This window comes from Macaca mulatta, chromosome 1 (assembly GCF_049350105.2).
Source record: "Macaca mulatta isolate MMU2019108-1 chromosome 1, T2T-MMU8v2.0, whole genome shotgun sequence".
NCBI lineage: Eukaryota > Metazoa > Chordata > Mammalia > Primates > Cercopithecidae > Macaca > Macaca mulatta.
Genome location: NC_133406.1, coordinates 226,087,879 through 226,109,910, shown reverse-complemented (window position 1 = coordinate 226,109,910; position 22,032 = coordinate 226,087,879). Strand labels below are relative to the sequence as shown.

The 22,032-nt window shown below is 49.0% G+C and overlaps 1 protein-coding gene across 2 annotated transcripts in view; it reads left to right on the top strand.

Moving 5' to 3' along the window:
- KAZN (kazrin, periplakin interacting protein) overlaps positions 1-22,032 on the top strand; it is a 515,264-nt gene that overhangs the window by 480,234 nt on the left and 12,998 nt on the right. For both annotated transcript variants that reach the window (XM_015115268.3, XM_028839490.2), the window contains exons 9-13: positions 10,323-10,528; positions 10,973-11,091; positions 17,930-18,161; positions 19,815-19,916; positions 20,480-20,646. In XM_015115268.3, coding sequence (XP_014970754.3) covers positions 10,323-10,528; positions 10,973-11,091; positions 17,930-18,161; positions 19,815-19,916; positions 20,480-20,646 — 826 coding nt within the window. The remainder of the gene's footprint in view (positions 1-10,322; positions 10,529-10,972; positions 11,092-17,929; positions 18,162-19,814; positions 19,917-20,479; positions 20,647-22,032) is intronic.

The following is a 22,032-nucleotide window of genomic DNA, read 5'->3' as shown; positions in this document are numbered from 1 at the left end:
GGTGGGGAATTCGGGGTTGAGGCCGAGCTCCCACACTAGCCTGCTGGAAGTATCAGTGGACCCCTCTGAGCCTTCGCTTCCATCTGAAATGTGCCCTTTGCCCCTTTATTCCTGGGGGAAGGCAAGAGAAACTGAGACTTCCCAAAGGAATATCCAAGTGAGTAATGGTCTCCTCTTCATTGGATGTCAATACAAGTAGAACAGGGAAGGGCTGAGCTGGGAGGAAAGGGAAAGCAAATGGTATTCCCTATAACCTGGACTTTTACCATCACTGATGACATTGGACATCTCCATATACTAGGCCCTGGTAATACAAATGTGGAAAGACTTGGCTGATGACCTAGGCAAGCACTCTGTGGCAGGGCAGATGGACAGGTCATGCACAGCAGTGCCAGCAGGAAGCAGTGTGCTGGGTGGACAGTGCACACAGCCAGAGGGACAGCCACTCAGGGCAGCTTGGTGGAAGACATATTTGGAAGGGCCTCCCTCTACAAAACCAATAAATCTGGAATGAAACATACTTTTTAATGCATTCCTGGTCTCACAGAAAATAAGGGAAATCCCCAAGACATCTACAGACAAAAACCGAAAGCTGTAAGCTAACACCAGAACAGCAGCAGTGAGTGACCACTAAAGGCAAAAGCCGAGGTTGTCCTAGAGGCAAATGCTGCTATCAGGACTGTTATCAGGGGTTAAATTTTGGGATATGGCAAAGTGGAAGAACAGAGCCGGAGATTCTGTCATTCAACCAGAGTCTGTCAAAGAGGCGTGAAGTGGCCCCTGGACCCAGGTCTCATCCCCACTCCTCTTCTCTTCCCCACCCCAGTAGAAGTTAATGTAAATCCTCTCTGGAGAAAGGCATCTGCTATTTAGACCCTAAAGATTCCCGTAAATTAAGATCAAATATGTGTTCAGCAGGAGTGAAAGTCAGCAAAAACAAACAGCAATGTAGACCCTCTAAGGTCTTTTCAGATACAGTAATTATCAATACCAAATACAAAATACTAAATACTATGCATAAAATACTTAAGGAAATGTTAGATGAAATCACAGACACGAGCAAACAATAGGAAACTGTCTGACAAGACCAGGAAAACTTGAAAGAGAAAACAAATAAAACGTTTTAGAAATGAAAAAAAATGTAGCTGATAACATTAAAAATAAATAAAAGGGTGGGTTAAACAGCAGACTAAATAGGTGAAGAGACAATTTTAAAAATGGAAAAAAAAATCTAAGGAAATTACCAAGAATGCAATGCACAGAGATGAGATGAAAACTAAAGGAGAAATTACTGTATTGAATACAGTAGCCACTAGCCCACATGTTGTTCTTAGATTTATATTTAAATTAATTAAAATTAAATATAACTAAAACTCAGGTCTTCAGTTGCATCAGCCACATTTTACATCTGCCTTTTTTTTTTTTTTTTTTTTTTTTTTTTTTTTTTTTTTTGAGATGGAGCTTCACCGTGTCACCCAGGCTAGAGTGCAGTGGCACAATCTCAGCTCACTGCAACCTCCACCACTCAGGTACAAGTGATTCTCCTGCCTCAGCCTCCTGAGTAGCTGGGATTACAGGCACCTGCCACTACGCCCAGCTAATTTTTGTATTTTTAGTAGAGATGTGTTTTTGCCATATTGCCCAGGCTGGCTCAAGCAAGCCTCCTGCCTCAGCCTCCCAAAGTGCTGGGATTATAGGCATAAGCCACCACGCACCACCCATTAGCCACATTTATTAGCTCATAACCACTTGTGGCTAATGGCTATCCTCTTGGTCAGTGAAGGTTATAGCAGATTTACATCAACACAGAAAGCTCTATTGGACAGCTAGGTCACAAGATAGGAAAAGGTCACAAGATAGGAAAAAATAGAATTAGAAAGTCTAACTTATGTCTAACTGGAATGCCAGAAGAAGAGAACAAAGAGAATGGAAAAGAGGTAATACTGTAAGATATAACGGTTCAGAATATTCAAAAATAGGCGTCCAGAGATCCAGGAAGCACAATTATATCATTCAGAATAAATTTTAAATAGCCACATCTAGCCACATTGTAATGAAACTTCAGAACACCAAGGACAAAGAAAAAAAAATATTTTTTGAGACAGAGTTTCGCTCTTGTTGCCCAGGCTGGAGTGCAGTGGTGCAATCTCGGCTCACTGCAACCTCTGCCTCCTGGGTTCAAGCAATTCTCCTGCCTCGGCCTCCCAAGTAGCAAGGATTACAGGTGCCACCCCCGACCCCGCCCCAACCACGCCCGGCTAATTTTTGTATTTTTCGTAGAGACGGGGTTTCACCATGTTGGACAGGCTGGTCTCAAACTCCTGAAATCAGGTGATCCACCTGCCTCGGCCTCCCAAAGTGCTGGGATTACACGCATGAGCTACCATGCCCGGCTGACAAAGAGAAAATTTTAAAAGTAGCTAACAAAAGAACAATTAGGCTTGCAGTGGAATTCTCTTTAGCAGAAATAAAGATCCACGATTATGAAACAATGTCTTCAAAGCGCTAAAACAAAAGCAAACTCTCAACTTAAAACTATGTACCCAGCAAAACCCTCTGAAGTACAAGAGTAAAATAGACTTTCTTCAGATAGACAAAAGTTGTAACAGCTAACTACCAAAACACTTTTAATTGAAAAATCTTTTAAATCATGTTCTTCAGGAATAAGAAAAGTTATTCCAGAAGGAAGGTCTGAGGTACAAGAAGACATGATGAACAAAGAAATTGGTAAACATGTAAGTCAATTATTTTAAGCAAACGTGATCAGTATAAAATAGTCATCATGACAATGTCTAAATTATGGGGTTTTAAAAGAGGACAGAATTAAAATCCTGGATGTGGTAGCACAGAAGTCAGGAGGAGTGATCTGAATTAATATATTTTAAATCATTCTTACTATTTAGGATAGCATTAGGATATTGAACAACCCTAGGTTTTATTAAGATAAATAGGTATAGTGACTTTTCAAGGGTAATCATTAAGGCCGTGGTTCTAGAACTTGAGAATGCCTCAGAATTATCTGGTGGGTTTTGAAGCAGACCACTGAGCTCCACCCCCAGAGTTTCTGTTCCAGGAGATCTGGGGTACAGTTCTAGAATTTTCATTTCTACCAAATTCCCAGATGTTGCTGATGCTACTAGTCCAGGGGCCACACTTTGAGAACTACAACTACTACACTAAAATCAGAAACATAGAAAGCTTAACTTCCAAACCAACAGAGGGAGAGGGGGAATGGAACGAGGAAACAAACCAAAGAAAAAATAATCTTCCATCCGGACCAGCTCTGTCCAATCGAAACTAATGCAAGCCACATGTGTAACTTTATACCTTCTATTAGCCACATTCGAAGTAAAAAGAAACAGGTGACATGACTTTTAATAATACATTTTATTTAAACTGGTATACCCAAAATATGATCAATATGTTATCAATTTTTAAATGATTATGAGATAGTTTACATTGGTTTTTTTTTATACTGTCTTCAAATTCTAGTATGTGCTTTGTACTTAAGGCGTTTTTTTTGTTTTTTTGTTTTTTTGTTTTTTGACAGGGTCTTATTCTTTTGCCCAGGCTGAAGTGCAGTGGCACAATCTCAGCTCACTGCAACCTCCACCTCCTGGGTTCAAGCAATTCTCCTGCCTCAGCCTTCTGAGTAGCTGGGACTACAGTCATGTGCCACCACGCCCGGCTAATTTTTTTCATATTTTTAGTAGAGACAGGGTTTCACCATGTTGGCCAGGGTGGTCTTGAACTCCTGACCTCAGGTGATCCACCCACCTCGGTGTCCCAAATTGCTGGGATTACAGGCATGAGCCACTACGCCCAGCCCTTAAGGCACTTCTCAATGTGAGCTAGCCACATTACATGTTCAGTAAGCACATGTGGCTTGTAGCTGCCATGCTGGACAGAGCAGTCTGGACAGTAAGTGACATGAGCCCGCAGGGGACAGAGGCCTCCACTCAGTCACCGAGTATCCACTCTATGTCAGACACAAGGCTGAACACTGCACACATCATTTCCTTTCATCCTCACACCATCCTGTGAGTTAAGCGCTCTTATCATCCCCATTTTACAGAGGGGAAAACCGAGGTTGAGAAAATGTGAAACACTTCCATAAGATCATTTGGTTGGTAAGCCACAGAGCTAGGATTCAGACCAAGGGCTCCCATATTCCCGTGCCAACCTCTGAACCTCTAGGCCAGGGGCTTCTCTATGTGATTTTTTGCACTGGGCCGGATAGTAACGATTTTAGGCTTTGTGGGCCTATCTCAACGTCTCAACTCTGCCATTGTAGCGTGAAAGCAGCTTTAAACAATAAATAAACAAATGGGCATGGCTGTGATCCAATAAAACCTTTATTTAGAAAAACAGGAGGGAGGGCTGCATTCGGCCCAGGGGCAGTAGTGTGCTGACCTCAATGCTGGGCCAACAGAATCGCCTCTGTAATGTCTCATTTACGGGAGACCTCAGTGGTCACACTCAGTAGTACTAACATTCTTTGGGGTGGGTGTGTGCGTGCGTGCATATGTGTTGGGGTGGGCAGAAGGATACAGAGCCTCTCATTCCAAAGTCCACAGTCTTTCTAGTTTCTAGAAGGATCCAGAGTGGCTGCCTTTTAGTGGTAGCTTCTCAGACTCCACCAGGGACTCAGCCAGCACCCCCTATGCGGCAGCCCCTCTGCTGAGCAGCCTGGCCATCAACATGAGTTATTCCCGCTCTCAAGACTCAGAAGGAGGGAAATAAAAGCCAGGATTGATGGAATCTGGACATAAAATCTGGCTCTATAATGCCTGCATTTTGGAAACTGCCTTTAATTAATGGTTTATGAACCCAAGGCCCCCCTAGACTCCTCCTAAGCCCTTCTGTCACGTCGTCTCCTTGGCGCTCAGTCCTGAGGGGTGGGGGAAAAGGAGGCGGTGGTGAATAGGGGCGGTGAATAGCTGTCTTGCAGAAACCAAAATATGTGGTTTGCGCACATGAACCCAGCTTGGCCTCTGGCATTCCTAGGGCCTGGACTCCATAAATAATGCGAGCTGTAAAGCCAGCTCCCCTCACTGCCCTGAGGCCTGCTCACTACAGAAAATAACCCACACACACTCACAAAGACACACACGCACATGCACACACACACTCACACTTGCACACCAGACGTTTGCCTTTTCTGTTTGTCCACGTATCTGTCATTCCCTCTCTGACCCTCGGCTCCCTCTCTCCCTCTCCTCCTTTCAATTTGCCTTTGCATCTTTGTTGCATCTGGGCACCCTCTCTCTCCCCAAACCCTGTTCTTTGAATCTTCCCCTCTTCTGGGGGACTCAGGAGCAGGTGCCAACTTCTGCTCCCATCTCCTTTCTCTCCTTCCCAGGCCCCTTTAGCTGCCTTTCTTGGGAGACGTAGTCAAGGGCTGCAGACACCCCCCGCCCACCCACCTGGGCACAGAACAGACAGATCCACCCGCAACCTCACTGAGAGCCCCACCCCTCCCACCTCGACCAGGTAGGAGTCCAGCAGGGACAGTGAATTTCTGCCCTGCCAGACTGGACAACTAGGAGAACTTCTTCCCTCTGAAGGCACCGAAGCTGTAGCCAGGAATGTAGTGGGAAGGAGGCGGCTGCTGCTGAACTCTAGGTGTGGCCAAACAGTGTCCAGGCCCCAGGAGGGGGGCCCCTTATTGCCAACAATAGCCAGCCTTGACTAAGTGCCTACTGTCAGCCTGAAAAAAAGAGACATCAGAAAAAATATCTCCTATATGATGAATGTATTTGGGAGTAAGCAAAATGGATTAGACTCTGGAAGCATAGCCGTGGCAAGCTATAGGTGCATCTGGAGAGGGGACAGCAAAGGGAAGCTTTTATTGGCAAAAAAAAAAAAAAAAAAAAAATGAGAGAGAGAGAGAAGTTCCCATAAGCTGCTTGGAAACAGACTTCATTGGCTCTGGAGGCTCAACGCTAGAGTTGGCGTCAGTTCATTGGTGGAGATGTCGTTACTGGGCAGTGTTCTTTGGAGAACATCTTATCTGAATTGCTGCAGTTCCAAAGAAGGCATTTCTTGGGGGCTATTTTAGAAAGTCCTTGAGACAGTCCTTATCTCAGACATGCAAGCATGAGTTCCCCTCCTTCATGCTTTCCCAGCTCTAATTCTTCTGGTTCTGACAAAAGTGATTTCATCCTGGTATCTACAACTTTCACACTCCCATAGCTTCGCATTCAGAGTTTATAACATTCATTTCAAGCTACGAGGCAGATATTCTCATTATTTCCATTTTATATATGGAGAAACGGAGGCTTCAAGAAATCTGCCTGAAGCTGAGGTCTGTTGAACTCCAAAGCCTGGTCCAAATGGACGACATGGGCCGTGTCTTGGAACTTTGGGTAACCAGATCTGGCCACACGTCACCTCTCCTCTTCCCAGAAGCACATAACAGAGGTGAGACTCAGCAAGCGGAATAAGATGCAGTGAAGCCAGCCACGCTGGAGGCCTCCCGGGGGCTCTCAGCTCTCTCCCATCCAGGAAGGATGCCCTGTTTCAGCGCCTGTTCCAATCCCTATAGAACTTGGAGTCCTGTGCCTGATCTGAAAGACTTCCCTGCAAGCCACACCAGTCCTTGGGAGCTGGGCACCAGCACTGGGCGCCGGCCTGCACCCCTGGCCTGACAGCCCTGACACCGGCAGGAACCTGGGGCCCTGGTGGGGTTGCAGAGGCAGCTGCTGCCGTTTCCGCATTCCTGGGCACCATGGCAACAGGAGGTCACTCAAACGGGCACCCCACACAGAGCTCTCTGCAACTTCTGCCATTTCCTTGGGAAAAACAAAGGGCTTGGGGCCACTGAGAAGGGAAACATGATAATGTTGGCAGTGACCTCTCAACCCGTACTTGTCCCAGCACGGACAGCCCTGTCACACTGCCCCCCGCTGAGTCCTCACAGCAGCCCACAGAGGAGGCAGGCAGCAGAGAACAGTACCGGGTCAGCTTTACACAGGGGGAAACTGAGGCACAAGGTGTTTGGGAGATAGGTTTTGGTGGAGATGGGAATGATGGATGAGTGTGTGGTCACCAAGTGGATGCAACCCTTTTCAAAGAGTCCCTCAGGGAGTTTAAAATGGAGAGAGGGAAGGCGTTGTGGGGAGGGAGTTTGTAACTTGAAAAAGTGAGATTTCTAGGCTTTTTTCTCCCCATCAAACATAATACAGTCTATGCAGAAAACTTAGGAGACAGAAAAGTGTGCACACAGTCACAAATCCTCTCACACGCTCACACATGCACATTCACACACACACTCGCACAATGACCTATCACTGCTTTCCAGAGACAGACTTTTCCTGTTGATCCATCTAGTACTTTATATATTTTTATATACTAGATTTTATCCATCTAGTGTATTGTATACACATACACGTATATATAATAATTATACACTTTACATCTACATATAATTTTTAAACCACAGTCAGAGTTACACTGTGCCTGCTGTGTTTTTGTTGTTGTTGTTGTTGTTGTTGTTTTTTGCAATGGAGTCTTGCTCTGTCACCCAGACTGGAGTGTAGTGGCACGATTTCGACTCACTGCAACCTCTGCCTCCCAGGTTCAAGCGATTCTCCTGCCTCAGCCTCCCAAGTTGCTCGGACTACAGGCGTGTGCCACCACGCCCAGATAATTTTTTGTAGTTTTAGTAGAGACGGGGTTTCACCGTGTTAGCCAGGATGGTCTCGATCTCCTGACCTTGCAATCCACCTGCCTCCAAAAGTGCTGGGATTACAGGCATGAGCCACTGTGCCCGGCCGTGTTTTCCTTTTTCATTTGGCAATCGGTAGTGGACATTTTCCCCACAAAATTATTCTCCCGTGACAAGAGTGTTTATTCATTGCACATATTCCAACATATTAATGCAGCGTCATTCCTTCAAACAAACTCTCATCAATAACCATTCATATTGCTTCCTAGTTTTTAATTTTTCCAAAGTTTTTATTATAAAACTATACATGTTTACTAGGGAACTTTGAAAATACAGAGACATACAACAAGAAGAAAATAACTATATTCTCCCCAGCACACAAAGGCAGTAACTATGAACATTTGTGTTTACCTATCGTTTTAATTTTGTGTCCTGTCTATTTGGATGGATAAGCATTTTTTTACATCCTTGTAATGATTTATAATATTCAATTTCAGCAGGGTCATTTCTAATCAGAGGTTTTTTTTTTGTTCATTTTTGTAATTTATTTATTTATTTTTTGAGACAGGGTTTCACTCTTGTTGCCCAGGCTAGAGTGCAATGGTGCGATCTCGGCTCACCGCAACCTCCGCCTCCCGGGTTCAAGCGATTCTCCTGCCTCAGCCTCCCAAATAGCTGGGATTACAGGCACGTGCCACCACCCAGGCTAATTTTGTATTTTTAGTAGAGATGGGGTTTCTCCACGTTGGTCAGGCTGGTCTCGAACTCCCAACCTCAGGTGATCCACCCGCTTCAACCTCCCAAAGTGCTGGGATTACAGGCATGAGAGCCCCTGTGCCTGGTCAATCAGAGGTATATTTAAATACTTGTCATTTCTCAAGGTATTGAGTTGTTCTGTTTGGGTGTGTGTTTGTTTTGTTTTGTTTTGTTTTGTTGTTTTGTTTTGAGATGGGGTCTCAGTCTGTCACCCAGGCTGGAGTGCAGTGGTATGATTTTGGCTCACTATAACCTCCGCCTCCCTGGCTGAAAAGATCCTCCTGCCTCAGCCTCCTGAGCAGCTGGGACCCCAGGCACACGCCACCACACCCGGCTAATTTTTTTGTATTTTTGGTAGAGATGGGGTTTCACTATGTTGCCCAGGCTGATCTCAAACTCCTGAAACTCAAGCATTCTGCCCACCTCATCCTCCCAAAGTGCTGGGATTACAGGCGTGAGCTACCGCACCTGGCTTGTTTAGGTTTTTATTGAACCCTGTTTTAGAGAGATTCTTTTTGCCTCTCAGTTGAGTCTCCATAACGTGAACTTTGCATATTTACCAGGCGTTGATGCAACCAACCATATATAGAAGAGTGGGGTTAGAAAATGTTAGTGGATGAACTTTTTTTTTTTTTTTTTGGTCTGTGAGGGCCATTCCAGAAACAGCTTTCAGCGTATGAAGGAATGGAGCTGGGTTCCATTTATCCTACAAAAATAAATCACCCAGTTGCCCAAAGACGACGGCCGCTGTGTTGTTTACAATAGTGAAAAATTGGAAACAACCTCCATGTCCATCAGTAGGAGGCAGGTGACATAAATTATGGAGCCTCCTTCTGATGAATCCTGCACCGTCCAAAGGTACTGCAGGTCTCTATGGAGATGGAACGATCTCTTCCACAGCGAAAGTGAACAGGCATATCACAAATGCACACACCTCAAATGCACGCACCCCGGAAGCAAGCGGGTCTGTGTGTGTTTGTAAGTATGGCTTTTCTGTATCCCAAAGAGTATTTAACAGCTGCTGTCTCTAGGTGGTGTCGATCGAGAAAAAGGATGAGACAGGTCTCAGTCATTTTAGGAGGTATATTTATCAAAGTTAAGGACGCGCGCCCGGGAGACAGGTCTATGCCTTTCTCTGAAGATGATTTTGTGGGCTCCAAATTTAAAGGGGAAAGGATATTGAGAAGTATACAGTTTCATGTAAGAGGGGGTTGGGGGAAATAATCATTCATGCCTTTGTCTGGCCCAGTGAATCTGCATTTTTACATAAGGTAACATAGACAGATGCTGAAAATGCAGGGAATTGACGTTTTTACATAAGATAAAGATAAATGGGACAGGGGAATAATCAGATATGCATTTGTGCCAGGTGAGCAGAGGGGTGAATACTGTGTAAAGATAAGCTATCCATTTATATTGCCATGGTGAATTTTAACAGAAATGCTTTAGGGTAAATATCTCGAAGCTCACTAGGAATTTCTTTGTGGGCAAAATCTGAGGGAGGTGTGCAGCTGTTTATCTTGTAGCCATCTTATTTAGGAACCAAAATGGGGAGGCAGGTTTGTGTGACCCAGTTCCCAGCTTGACTTTTCCCTGTGGTTTGATGAGTTTGGGGTCCCAAGATCTGTTTTCCTTTCACAGTCACATGGGGTGATCGTCATTTTCTGTTTTATTTTTTTTCTGGGATAAGCTTTTCTGCTTTTCTTTTCATAGATTACTTTTGTAATGGGGACAAGGGCAGAAAAACAAAAACACCAAAACCACTTTGATTTTGAAAGAAGAAATGCATGGCGGGAGGACGTCCCCACCGTCCTCTGCCTCCCGGGGGTGCGGCCTGCCCAGCCCCTGCCCCCCGGCAACCTCATCCCCCAACATGGCCTGCACTTGTATGTTGCAGACTCGGACAGCCAGTGCAGCCCCACGAGGCAGAGCCTCAGCCTGTCGGAAGGCGAGGAGCAGATGGACCGGCTGCAGCAGGTGGAGCTGGTGAGGACCACCCCTATGTCCCACTGGAAGGCGGGCACCGTCCAGGCCTGGCTGGAGGTGGTGATGGCCATGCCTATGTACGTCAAGGCCTGCGCGGAGAATGTGAAGAGCGGGAAGGTAGGCAACTCCGGGCCCCCTGTGAGACGCCCCCCACGCCCTCTGTGAACTTTATGCACCCGGAAGTTGGCCTGCCCCCCACTCCTACCCTGGAGTCAGGGGAAGGTGCAATCTAGGAGCTAGCCAATGCAGTCGGTCTCCGATGTCCCTCCTCAATCATTGTGCCTCCCTGGCAAGGCAGAGAGCCTTTCTGAGCCTCAGCTGCCTCATCCTGAAAAGGGACCCAAGCTTCCTTTACCTGCCAAAGGGAAAGGGCTCTTTCTGCCTGAACAGGGATTCCGTCCCACGTCAGAGTTGCAGAGGTTTTCACGTGCACTGGCCCCACTGTATGAAAGGTGGGCAGGAGATGGCGAAGGACCCCCATGCCAACAGACCCCCTCTAGGGCAGGAACCCTGCTGGCAGCTGTCCCAGCCCCCATATGACACTCCCTCCCTGGGGGGCAGGTGCTGCTGAGCCTGAGTGACGAGGATCTGCAGCTGGGCCTGGGTGTATGCAGCTCTCTGCACCGGCGCAAGCTGCGCCTGGCCATCGAGGACTACCGTGACGCCGAGGCAGGCCGCAGGTGAGCCCACCACGAGGGGCCCCAAGGGAGGAGAGAGAAAAGTCATCCTGAGGCCTTTGGTCACACAGGTTGGGTGAGCAGGGCACTATGGGCTGGGCTGGTGGTGGGGGACATCAGGGTGTGACTAAGATGGTCTGGGGATGCCCCGATGAAGGGAATTGGGCACACCCCAGCCCTGCTCTGGGCCAGCCCCGTCCATACAGAGACAGACACATGGGGAGACCAGAGGCCTCAAAGGTCCTAGTACACCCGCAACCAATGTGGGAGCCTCACAAGCCCCTCAGCACTCCTCTGTCTCCCCGGACCAGCCCAAGCGGTTCTGCACACCGGGCCACAATGGTGTCTGCTCCTGGCTCTTACCATTCCAGGGTGAGGAAAGTCGGTGCAAGGCAGAGCCGAGGCAGGCAGAGATCAAGCAGACATGAGTGGGCTTAGTGAAACCTCTCCCATAGAGGAGCGGGCCGGGCGGAGGGGGCTTCTCTTAGCAAGCATACCTGGGAGTGGCCGCAGGGCCTTCCCATAAGGTGTACCCCTGCAGGCCACCTACCCCCACCTCTCATACCACTCCTGCTCTGCGTCCCGCCTGCCTGCCTCTCTCCCGACACTCTGTGAGCAAAATTTGTAGAGCAGGGGCAGCTACAGGGTAAAGGGAAGGAACCCCCACCCCCACACCGCCCCACCCCGTTCTGAGAATGTGGAGAGGGGAGGAACTTGCTTTGTAAATCTGACACTTCTGTTTTGCATAATTACGTCCTTCACTGGTTTCTCCATCATTTTTGTGTAGTTAATTAATCAAACCTGGTGGTGTGTGCTATAATTTGCAGAAGCAGCTTAGGGGATTTTTTTTTAGAAACAGGGTTTGGAGTGGAAAATCGGCTGGTTTGAAAGCAGGAAAACCAAATCCATATGTGTGCAGGAGAGGGGCCCTTGGCATGACTCTAGGGTGGCAGGAAGTACTGAGGTGAGACGGGATCAGAAAGTTAGGGAGCAACTCAGAGCAAGACGGCGCCAGGCCTCATTGGCACCATCAGGACGCTGGCTCGTCTGAGACAGGGCTGGGCTGAGGGATGAGGAGGGGGCCATGAGGGCAACCCCTGCTGGGCCGTCCCTCCTGAGGGTCCCAAAAGCACCTTACACTCAGCGCCCACCTCCTAACCAGTTCCATGCCAGAATCCTCTAAAGCCATCCCCGAATCCCCTCATCGTCTTTGGTCACCCAAGTTGGAAATCCCTCCTGCCCCCTTGCCCCACAACCAGCAGGGTCCATAAACACTACCTGTGTTCATTGAACAGGGTGGGGATGACTGCTTCACCTCTCGAAAACTTGAGGAGTCTGGGCTACTGCCTGGGTTCCCCCTAAACGGGGCTGTCTTAGTCTGCTTGGGCTGCCACAACAAAATGCCACCACCTGGGTTGCTTAGACAACAACTTATGTCTCACAGTTCTGGATGCTGGAAGTCCAAGATCGGGATGCCAGCGTGGTTGGGACCTGGGGAGGGCTCTCTTCCTGGCTTGCAGAAGGCAACCTTCTTGCTGTGTCCTCACATGGGGAAGAAGGAAGGGGGATGGGGAGAGAGTGATGTCTCTGATCTCTTCCTGTAAGGACAATAATCCCATCAAGAAGAGCACCCCTATGACCTCATCTAATCACCTCCCAAAGGCCCCAGACCCAAATACCATTACATTGAAGGTTAGGATTTCAGCATATGAATTGGGGAGGGGGAGGGCGGAGGGAAACATTTAATCCCTAACAGTGGTACCCTGTTAACCTCCAGAAACCAGGAGTCTGTGGTCCCAGGGATCATGGAGCCCAGCCCTTAGACACCCATAGGGCTTCCTGGAGGAGGCAGAGGCCTTATTTCAAGTTTTCTATTCCCAGTGGGAATCTGGCCTGTCTCCAGTTTACCACATGACCTTGCCCTCTCTGGGACTGTTTTCCCACCTGAGAAGTGAACAGAATTAAATTAGGACAGTGGTTTTTAAACTTTTGAAGATCATGGCCACTTTAAGAATCTAATAAGTGCTTTTGACACTTTCTCTAGAAGAAATACACAAAACTTCACAACTTTTCACTGCATTGGGTTGGTGGGTGGGACTCTGGCCCACCCACTTTCAGGGGTCCGTGGACTTGGGGGTAAGAACTCTAAATGAGTTCATCTTTGAGACCATTTTCAGCCATGACATCTTGTGTGACCATGGGCATGATGTTTTCCTCTCTGGGACTGGTCACCTTATCTACAAAATATCAATGACAAAACCCACCAACCCCTTGCCAACCCATCATCCTCTTATGGATACCATTTTATTTACCTCACAACATCAATGCAGGATAGACATGCTTACTCCCATTTTAAAGATGGAGAAGGCCGGATACGATGGCTCACGCCTGTAATCCCAACACTTTGGGAGGCTGAGGCAGGTGGATCATCTGACATCAGGAGCTCAAGACCAGCCTAACCAACATGGTGAAACCCCGTCTCTACTAAAAATACAAAAATTGGCAGGCATGGTGGTGGGCATCTGTATTCCCAGCTACTCAGGAGGTTGAGGCGGAGAGTTGCTTGAACCCAGGAGGCAGAGCTTGCAGTGAGCCGGGACTGCATCATTGCACTCCAGCCTGGGTGACAAGAGCAAAACTCCGTCTCAAAAATAAAGTTGGCGAAAATTAGATGTAGAGAAATCATGAGCATAAAGTCACACTACAAAAAACCTGACTTCAAAGTCAGTTGCCTTTCCAGTATCCCATGCGGCCTTTGTGTTAAAAACAAGAACAGTGACAGCTTCTATTACTACTGTTTATGGAACTCTAGGTGTGTCCCAGACCCTGGGTTAAGGGCTTCGCATTCTCCTCTCTTTTAGTCCCTACAACTCCATGAGGCAAGCACGATTCTCCCCACTTTACAGAGGAGAAAACGGAGACCCAGAGGTTTAAGGTCCCAGAGCTAAAAAGTAATAGAACCAGAACAGCCTCCTGTTTTCCGTGCTGTGCTGTGACCCAGACAATATCTAAATTTTGTGCCTGTTTTCAGATTTCAGAGTCTAATCTGGCTCCAGTCTAGGGACGGGACAGTGACAAATTTTATAAAATGTCTGAATTCCTTTTAAAATCATGCTGTTTTATTCAACTTGGGCTCTTACAATAAATAGCTCAAACCAACAGCTGGGAACATATCACCAAGCTGAGGCCCCATGGGGACACCATTAATGAAAAGAGAACATTTCTGAAGGGCAGGAGCACATTAATTGTGGGCACGCAGATGGAGATTGCTGATTATGGATGGGCCTCTCTTGAGTAGGTTAAGTGGGGTGTCCCCTCCCCAGCTCTCCACCGCAACTCTTGTTGCACCATTGATTTGCTGACCAAACTCTTGCCTCAGAAAGGAGAGGAGGCCATTCTAGTCTCCATCAAACCTGGCCCAGTGGCATCTGACTCAGAGGGCTGTGGGCTCCAACTCCTGCCCAAGAGAAGGGTCCTTCTGTACAAGGCTGAGGCTGGCCCTTGAGGGACTGGGAGGGGGACAGCCCCAGGACCTTTTCATCCTAGAAGGGAGGTAGTCTTGGAACAGAAGGTTCCAGTTCAGGAGCTCCAGCTGGGCAGCCTCCAGGTGGACTGGGGCAGATGACCTGCTCACCCAGCCCTGCTCTGTCATCCACACATTCAACTATGAGACAAACACTGGTGAGTGTGAACTCTGAGCCTGAAGGGACCCTGGACATTCACAGATAAGCCAACCCCGAGTCCTGCCCGCCAGGAACTGACCACCCAGTGAGACAGCTGGCCAGATGCGTAACCATGAACTACAATGTGACTGGTCCAGGGATGGGGACTCCCAGGGGCTTTCAGCACAGAGAAGGGCTCCTGACCCAGCATGACGTCTTGGAAGGCTTCCAGGAGCCCAGACTTGTCTGCAGAGTCCATAGGAGTTCACCGGAGAAATAGGGTGGGGTAGAGAACAGGCCCGGAGACAAGGGGAGTCCGGCAGACCCAAGTGGTTCTGGGAGGCTGATGGGCAGAGGGAAGGAGAGTGAAACCAAGCTGCAAGCCCATCCTCCGCTTAGCCATTCTTCCAGCAAGCATTCAATCAGTGTCTAGTGTGCGCGTAGCACTGTGCTGTTGGGCAATGAACACAGTTTCTGTCCTCACAGAGCTTATCTGCTAAGGTGGGAAAGACAGAAAATAAACTAGTGGCCAAACCAGTTAATTGCTAAGATTCAATGTGTGATTAGAGCTTTGAAGGAAAGCACTAGGGACAGTGAGCAGACTTGGGGGCAACTTAAGACAGCAAATTCAGAGAAAAGGGAGATTGGATGCCCAAGGGATGAGGAGGGGTGAGCCCTGGGCAGGGCTGGGAGGAGCCGGACCAGGGAGGGGAATGCGGGGTGAAGAGCTTCGTGCCTCCAGGAAATGGCCCCCAGGAGCCCAAGCCCCATGTGCATTGGGGGAGGGGAAGTCAGCCAGGGCCGTTCGCGGGTGACCCTTGTGGGCCACTCAAAGGACTTGCTATTTTATTCCTGCAAAGAGAAGCCACAGAGTGTTAAGCAGGGCACTGCAGGATCAGGCTGACATTTTTAAAGGACCCCCTGGCGGTCCTGGTGGGGTGTGGAATAGAAGGAAAGCAAAGGTGGGAAATGGGGGACGGCCGGGGACAGTGGCAGAAACCCACACCAGAGATGGCTGCAGCCTACAGCTGGAAAAGGAGAGAAGGGGACGGAGGATGCACTGACCAGAGTGACCGATAGACAAGGATGGGCTATCAGCTTGGGAGCTGGGTGACAGAGAAGGGCCTCCGGGTGATGGTGACACTGACAGTGAAGGGGAACAACTGAGCCATTAAGTATGACATGTCTGTGACAGCCAGGCGGCGTTAAGAGGGCAGCTAGAGGCTAAGAGAGGAAAGGGCTCAGAAAAGAGCCCAGAGCTTACATGCTCAGAAGAGAGTGGAGAATTTGGGAGTCCTCCCTCAAGGGTGCCTTCCAGAGCCTTGGAGATGGGTAATACAGAGACAGGAGTGCCTGGAGAAAGAGGGGAGGGGGTTAGGAGGGAAGAGGAGCCCACTGTATGGCAGCATGTACTCCAGCAGGGTGATCACAGCAGGCTCAATGCATATCCAGGCATGAAGGCAGGAAGGACAGAGAGGACCCATCCAAGACCCTCAGCAGGAGGGTGGCATGACCAGCTGTCTCTGGCTGCTGCCCCAGGAGCAGGATGGAGTGGCTTTGCAAGCCCACCACTGTCCCTTTCACATACACCTCTGTCCCTTTGTGGCCCCCTGCACCTCCCACTTAGACCAATGCTCTCCCACCTGTCAGACCTGGGGCATTTTGCAAAGTCCCTTGCAGGTGGGATGTGGTGACCCTCGTTCCTTCTGCAAGGCTGCCACTGTGTGGTGAGCAGCGGAATGACAGCCAGGTATAGCCACACTTTCACCCGCTTGAAAATTCAAGCACTTGTGCACCTGCTGCATACATGGTACAGGGGTCTGTTTTTCTTTCTTTCTTTCTTTCTTTCTTTCTTTCTTTCTTTCTTTCTTTCTTTCTTTCTTTCTTTCTTTCTTTCTTTCTTTCTTTCTTTCTTTCTTTCTTTCTTTCTTCTTTCTTTCCCTCCTTCCTTCCTTCCTTCCTTCCTTCCTTCCTTCCTTCCTTCCTTCTTTCTTTCTTTCTTTTTGAGAGAGAGTCTCGCTCTGTGGCCCAGGATGGAGTTCAGTGGCGCGATCTCAGCTCACTGCAACCTCTACCTCCCAGGTTCATGCCATTCTCCTGCCTCAGCCTCCCGAGTAGCTGGGACGACAGGCGCCCGCTGCCATGCCCGGCTAATTTTTTGTGTTTTTTTAGTAGAGATGGGGTTTCACCGTGTTAGCCAGGATGGTCTCAATCTCCTGACCTCGTGATCCGCCCGCATCGGCCTCCTAAAGTGCTGGCATTACAGGCATGAGCCACCGTGCCTGGCCGGTACAGGGGTCATTTCTATGTGGGGCACAAGGAAATCTGAGACCTGGCAGTGCAGTGGTAAGACAGAGGGTTTGTAATCAGTCAAATGTGGACTTTAATTCTGACTCCAAGATGGGCCACTGTGTGGCTCTAGGCAAAGTTGGAACATCCCATCTGTAGAGCGAGGACGGCAGCTTTGCCTTCTTCACGCATGATTAGGACCTGCCTGGCCCACCTGAGTGGACACCCAACATCCCCGAAACAGGAAAACAGACCGCAGAGCACTGGGGAGGGATGCGCCGATCAGGTGGGCCAAGCCCAGGCTTTGTGGGTCTTGGGGATGCTGTGGAGGCCCCCAGGGAAATGAGGGGGGCTTAGGTGGAGGAGTGGGGTCCCCAGAGGTGCTGCCTCCCACCATACACGGCCCTTCTGCTCCCCACCCCTGCGCCTTCTCACACTCGCTGCGTCTGTGTGTGGGATTCTCTCTTCCTGTTCCCTTCGGTTTGTTTCTCTGTTGATCCCTTTCTGTTCTTGAGTCTCGGTCTCTCTGTCTCTCTCTCTCCCTCTTCTTCTTGGTTCTTCTCTATCTCCCTCTGCTACTTTCTCTCAATATCTCTCTCTCTCCTTCTCTGTCTCTTTCTCTCTTTGTTCTCTCTTTCTGTGTCTCTTTCTCTCTCTCCGTCTCCCTCCTCCATCCACCTCTCTCCCCATCTCTGCTCTTTCTGTCTTTATCTTTTTTCCCTCTTGATCTCTCGGCTCCATCCCTGTCCATGTCTGTCTCTGTGGATCTCTTGGTACTCCCCCCACCCCATTGCTTTTCCTCTCTCTGCATCTCCACCCATCTCTGCCAGTCCCTTTGTTTCTGCTGCCTTTCCCCACCCATCCACTCTCTGGCTGTGTCTCCTCCTCAGCCTGTCCAAAGCTGCCGAGCTGGACCATCACTGGGTGGCCAAGGCCTGGCTGAATGACATCGGCCTGTCCCAGTACTCCCAGGCCTTCCAGAACCACCTGGTTGATGGGCGGATGCTGAATTCCCTGATGAAGCGAGACCTGGAGAAGCACCTGAACGTGTCCAAGAAGTTCCACCAGGTCAGCATCCTGCTGGGGATCGAGCTGCTGTACCAAGTGAACTTCAGCAGGGAGGTGAGGACCGGGGCGCGGGGCAGGGGTGCCTTCCACTGCCTGCCCCTCCCCCCTTGGCATCTACTGTCTGTTCATCTGTCCACCCACCACCCATCTATCCATCTGTCCACCCATCCACCCATCATCCAGCCATCCAGGGTCTATTGATCATCTGTCCATCCATCTACCTATCCATCCATCATCCAGCCATCCAGCGTCTATTGATCATCTGTCCATCCATCTACCTATCCATCCATCATCCAGCCAGCCAGCCAGCCATCTTCTCTTCCTCCTTCTTTCCAACAACCCCCTATTGGGCATGGGCCAGGCACTGTGCTCAGTGCAGGGGAAATGGGAGCCCTCATCCTTGGAGAGCTAACAGCTTACCAGAGAGAACCACAAGGAAGCTGGTGGTGCCAATATTGTGGGAGATTGTCCCCATGAGGGAAGCCCAGGGCTTTATGAATACCCAGGAAAGATACACATACTATGTATACCCACAAAAATTAAAATAAAAAAATTTTAAGTGTTTGCTGTTTTTAAAAAAAAAAAAAAAAGAGGAAAGAAAAAAGAAAACCCAGAGAAGCAGCCTCCAGCAGGCTCAGGGACGGCTCCCCAGAGATAGCAACGACTAAATCAAGACCCGAAGGAGGAACCCCAGGGATCAGTAGAAGACATGAGGGGAAAAGCAGCTCAGCAGAGGGAACAGCGTGGGGAAGGCCCGGAGGACTGATCTGTGGCAGCAGACTTGCTGAGAGTCCCATTGGGTGGGGTGCTGGCTTTCAGGTGGGAGGTGGTGCGGGTTGCTGCAGAGGTCACCAGGGGCCTGAGCTGCTGGGTACTGTGGGGCTGGTAGTCCAGGCAGCTGACTTTTCTTAGAGTGATGTCAGAGCCCAACAATACAGGGGCAGAAGAGGGACAGAAGAGGGGACCCTCCGGCCCTTTGTCCCCCTTCTCAAACACCAACTGAAAAGCATTTGCTGTGTACCTACTGTGTGCACTGGGGTCAGTCCCTGTGGGACCCAGGAAAGCCTGTGATATGGCGGCGGGGTGGTGAGAGAGGACTTGGAATCAGCCAAACATGGGTTTTCATTCAGACCCCAAGATGTGCCACTGTGTGGCTCTGGGCAAAGTCAGAGTTTCCTGTTTTTGGAGCAAGGACAGCAGCAGTGCCTTCCCCATGCCACACTGAGGACAGGGAGTGACAAGGACACGGGCCCTGGCCTCAGTCCCCAGTCTGCCAAGGAGGCATACATGGGAGATCACAGCAGTTACATGTAAAAAGAAGTGCAGGGGCCGGGCCTGGTGGCTCACACCTGTGATCCCAGCACTTTGGGAAGCCAGGGTGGGTAGATCATAAACAAGGTCAGGAGTTCGAGATCAGCCTGGCCAACTTGGTGAAACCCCATCTCTACTAAAAATACAAAAAGAAAGTAGCCTGGCGTGGTGGTTGGTGCCTGTAATCCCAGCTACTCAGGAGGCTAAGGCAGGAGAATTGCTTGAACCTGGGAGGCGGGGGTTGCAGTGAGCAGAGATCGCACCACTGCACTTCAGCCTGGGTGACAGAGCAAGACTCTGTCTTGGGGGAGAAAACAGGTGCGGGGAGCCCCCATTCCACACATGGCCTCTGCGTGAACCCTTGTCCCTCCAAGTGATCCACTGTCTCCCCACAAGGCCCTCCAGGAGCGCCGGGCCCGCTGCGAGACGCAGAACATTGACCCCGTGGTGTGGACCAACCAGCGGGTGCTCAAGTGGGTTCGAGACATCGACCTGAAGGTGAGGGTGATGGCGGAGGTCAAGATGGCTCTCAAATACATGCAAATCCCATGCAAATCTATGTGCAAATCTATATGCAAATCTGCACACAAATCAATACGCAGATCTCATGCAAATCAATGGGCAAATCCCACACAAATTAATTTCCCCTTTGTGTGGGCTGGAGCATCTTAACCCAGGCCCAGCAAGAATTACCTGCCTCCTGTCACTCAGGAGGAGGGAACTGCTGACCTCCCAAATAGAAGCCCTGTGTCATGATGTTTTTCTCACACGGGGTAGGGAGGCTGTGCCAGCCCCACTCTCCTAAGCAACTGTGGGGTTGAGATTCATTTAACAAATATTGATGACTTCCTGCTAGGGTCAGGGGCCATCTCAGTAACAGGAGGTCCCTGCCCTTGTGTCTCTAAAAAACTGGGGAGGGGTTCATCTTCACCAGCAAATTAACTGGTCCCCAGGGGGTCAAGCCCTTGCTGTTGGGGACAGAGCCCCACTTGGAATTGTGGCCCCCTCAGGTCAGCAGCATGGCCACTGCAGGCTAACAAGCCCCCTGCCTTTGCCCCCAGGAGTATGCAGACAACCTGACCAACAGCGGCGTCCATGGGGCTGTGCTGGTGCTGGAGCCGACATTCAATGCTGAGGCCATGGCCACTGCCCTGGGCATCCCCAGTGGGAAACACATCCTCCGGAGACACCTGGCAGAGGAGATGAGCGCCGTCTTCCACCCAGCCAAGTGAGCACGGGTGGGGCTCTGGCTGCTGGCTACAGTACAGCTCAGGGCTTTGGAGGCAGATGGTCCAGCTCCCCATCCTGGCCCATCACTTACGGCCTCTCATTTGTTCTTTACACCATGGTGGTCTCCTTTTACAGATCAGGAAACCAAGACTCAGAGAAGCAAAGTGCTTTTGCCCGAAGGTCATAGACTAGAAAGAGGTAGAGGAGCAGTCAGATGTTGAATTAAGTGTATATTAAATCCAAACACACCCAGGTGTTTAGAGAAGAGACAGCAAGCAGTGCACGTGTAAGGAAAGGCCACGTGCAGGTGGAGTGTAGCTGGGAGGACTTGCATTGGCCTAATAGGTTGAGTTGGTTGGTCCAGGTGGGGCAACTGTGGGGACAAAGGTTTGGAGTCAGCAATGAGCATATTAATGATGCTTATGGACCAGGTGAGCAGACCACATCAGCCCACCTGTCCTAGTATCCTCATCTGAAAAGTGACCAGAGAATGAACACCTGGGCTTAAACCGGTCCCCATCCCAGTGGATTCTCTTCTTAAAATGATGCACTTAGGGTTAGATGACCATTTATTGAACACTTGCTGTGTGAACTATCTAATTTCATCCTCCTGGCAACGTCAAGAGATCAGTAGCACTATCCCTCCTTTACAGATGGAGAAACTTCTTCAAAGGTACCAAGCTATGTGCTCAAGATACACAGCTAGTAAGTGGCAAATCCTAGATTTGACCTTTATTCTATCAATATGGTGTATTATATTGATTGAATCTCATATGTCAAACCAACCTTGCATTCCTCAGATAAATTTCACTTGGTCACAGTGTATAATCCTTTTCATATATTGCTGGATTAACTTTGTTAGTATTTTGTTGGAAAAAAATTGCATCTATCTTTACAAGGGATATTGGTCTATGGTTTTCCCTCTGTGTGACATTTTTGTCTGATTTTGTTATTAGGGTAATAAAGGCCTCATAGCATGAATTAGGAAGTATTCTCCCCTTTTCTGGTTTTTGGAAAAGCTTGGAAGGTTTGGTGTTCATTATTCTTTAGACATTTGGTAGAATTCACCGGTGAAGGCCATCTGGTCTTAGGCTTTTCTTTCTGGGAAGCTTTTTGACTTCTAATTCAATCTCTTCACTTGTTAGAGGTCTATTCAGATTTTCTATTTCTTCTTGAGGCAGTTTCAGTAGCTTATATTTTTCTAGGATTTTGTCCATTTCATCTAGGTTAGCTTATCTGGTGGCATGCAATTGATCATATACTTTTTATCTTATAATGCCTCTTATATGTAAAGTTGGTAGTCATATTCTCTCATTCACTCACTCCTGGTTTTAGTGATCTGAGTTTGAATTTTGTTCTTTTTTTTTTTTTTTTAATCAGCCTA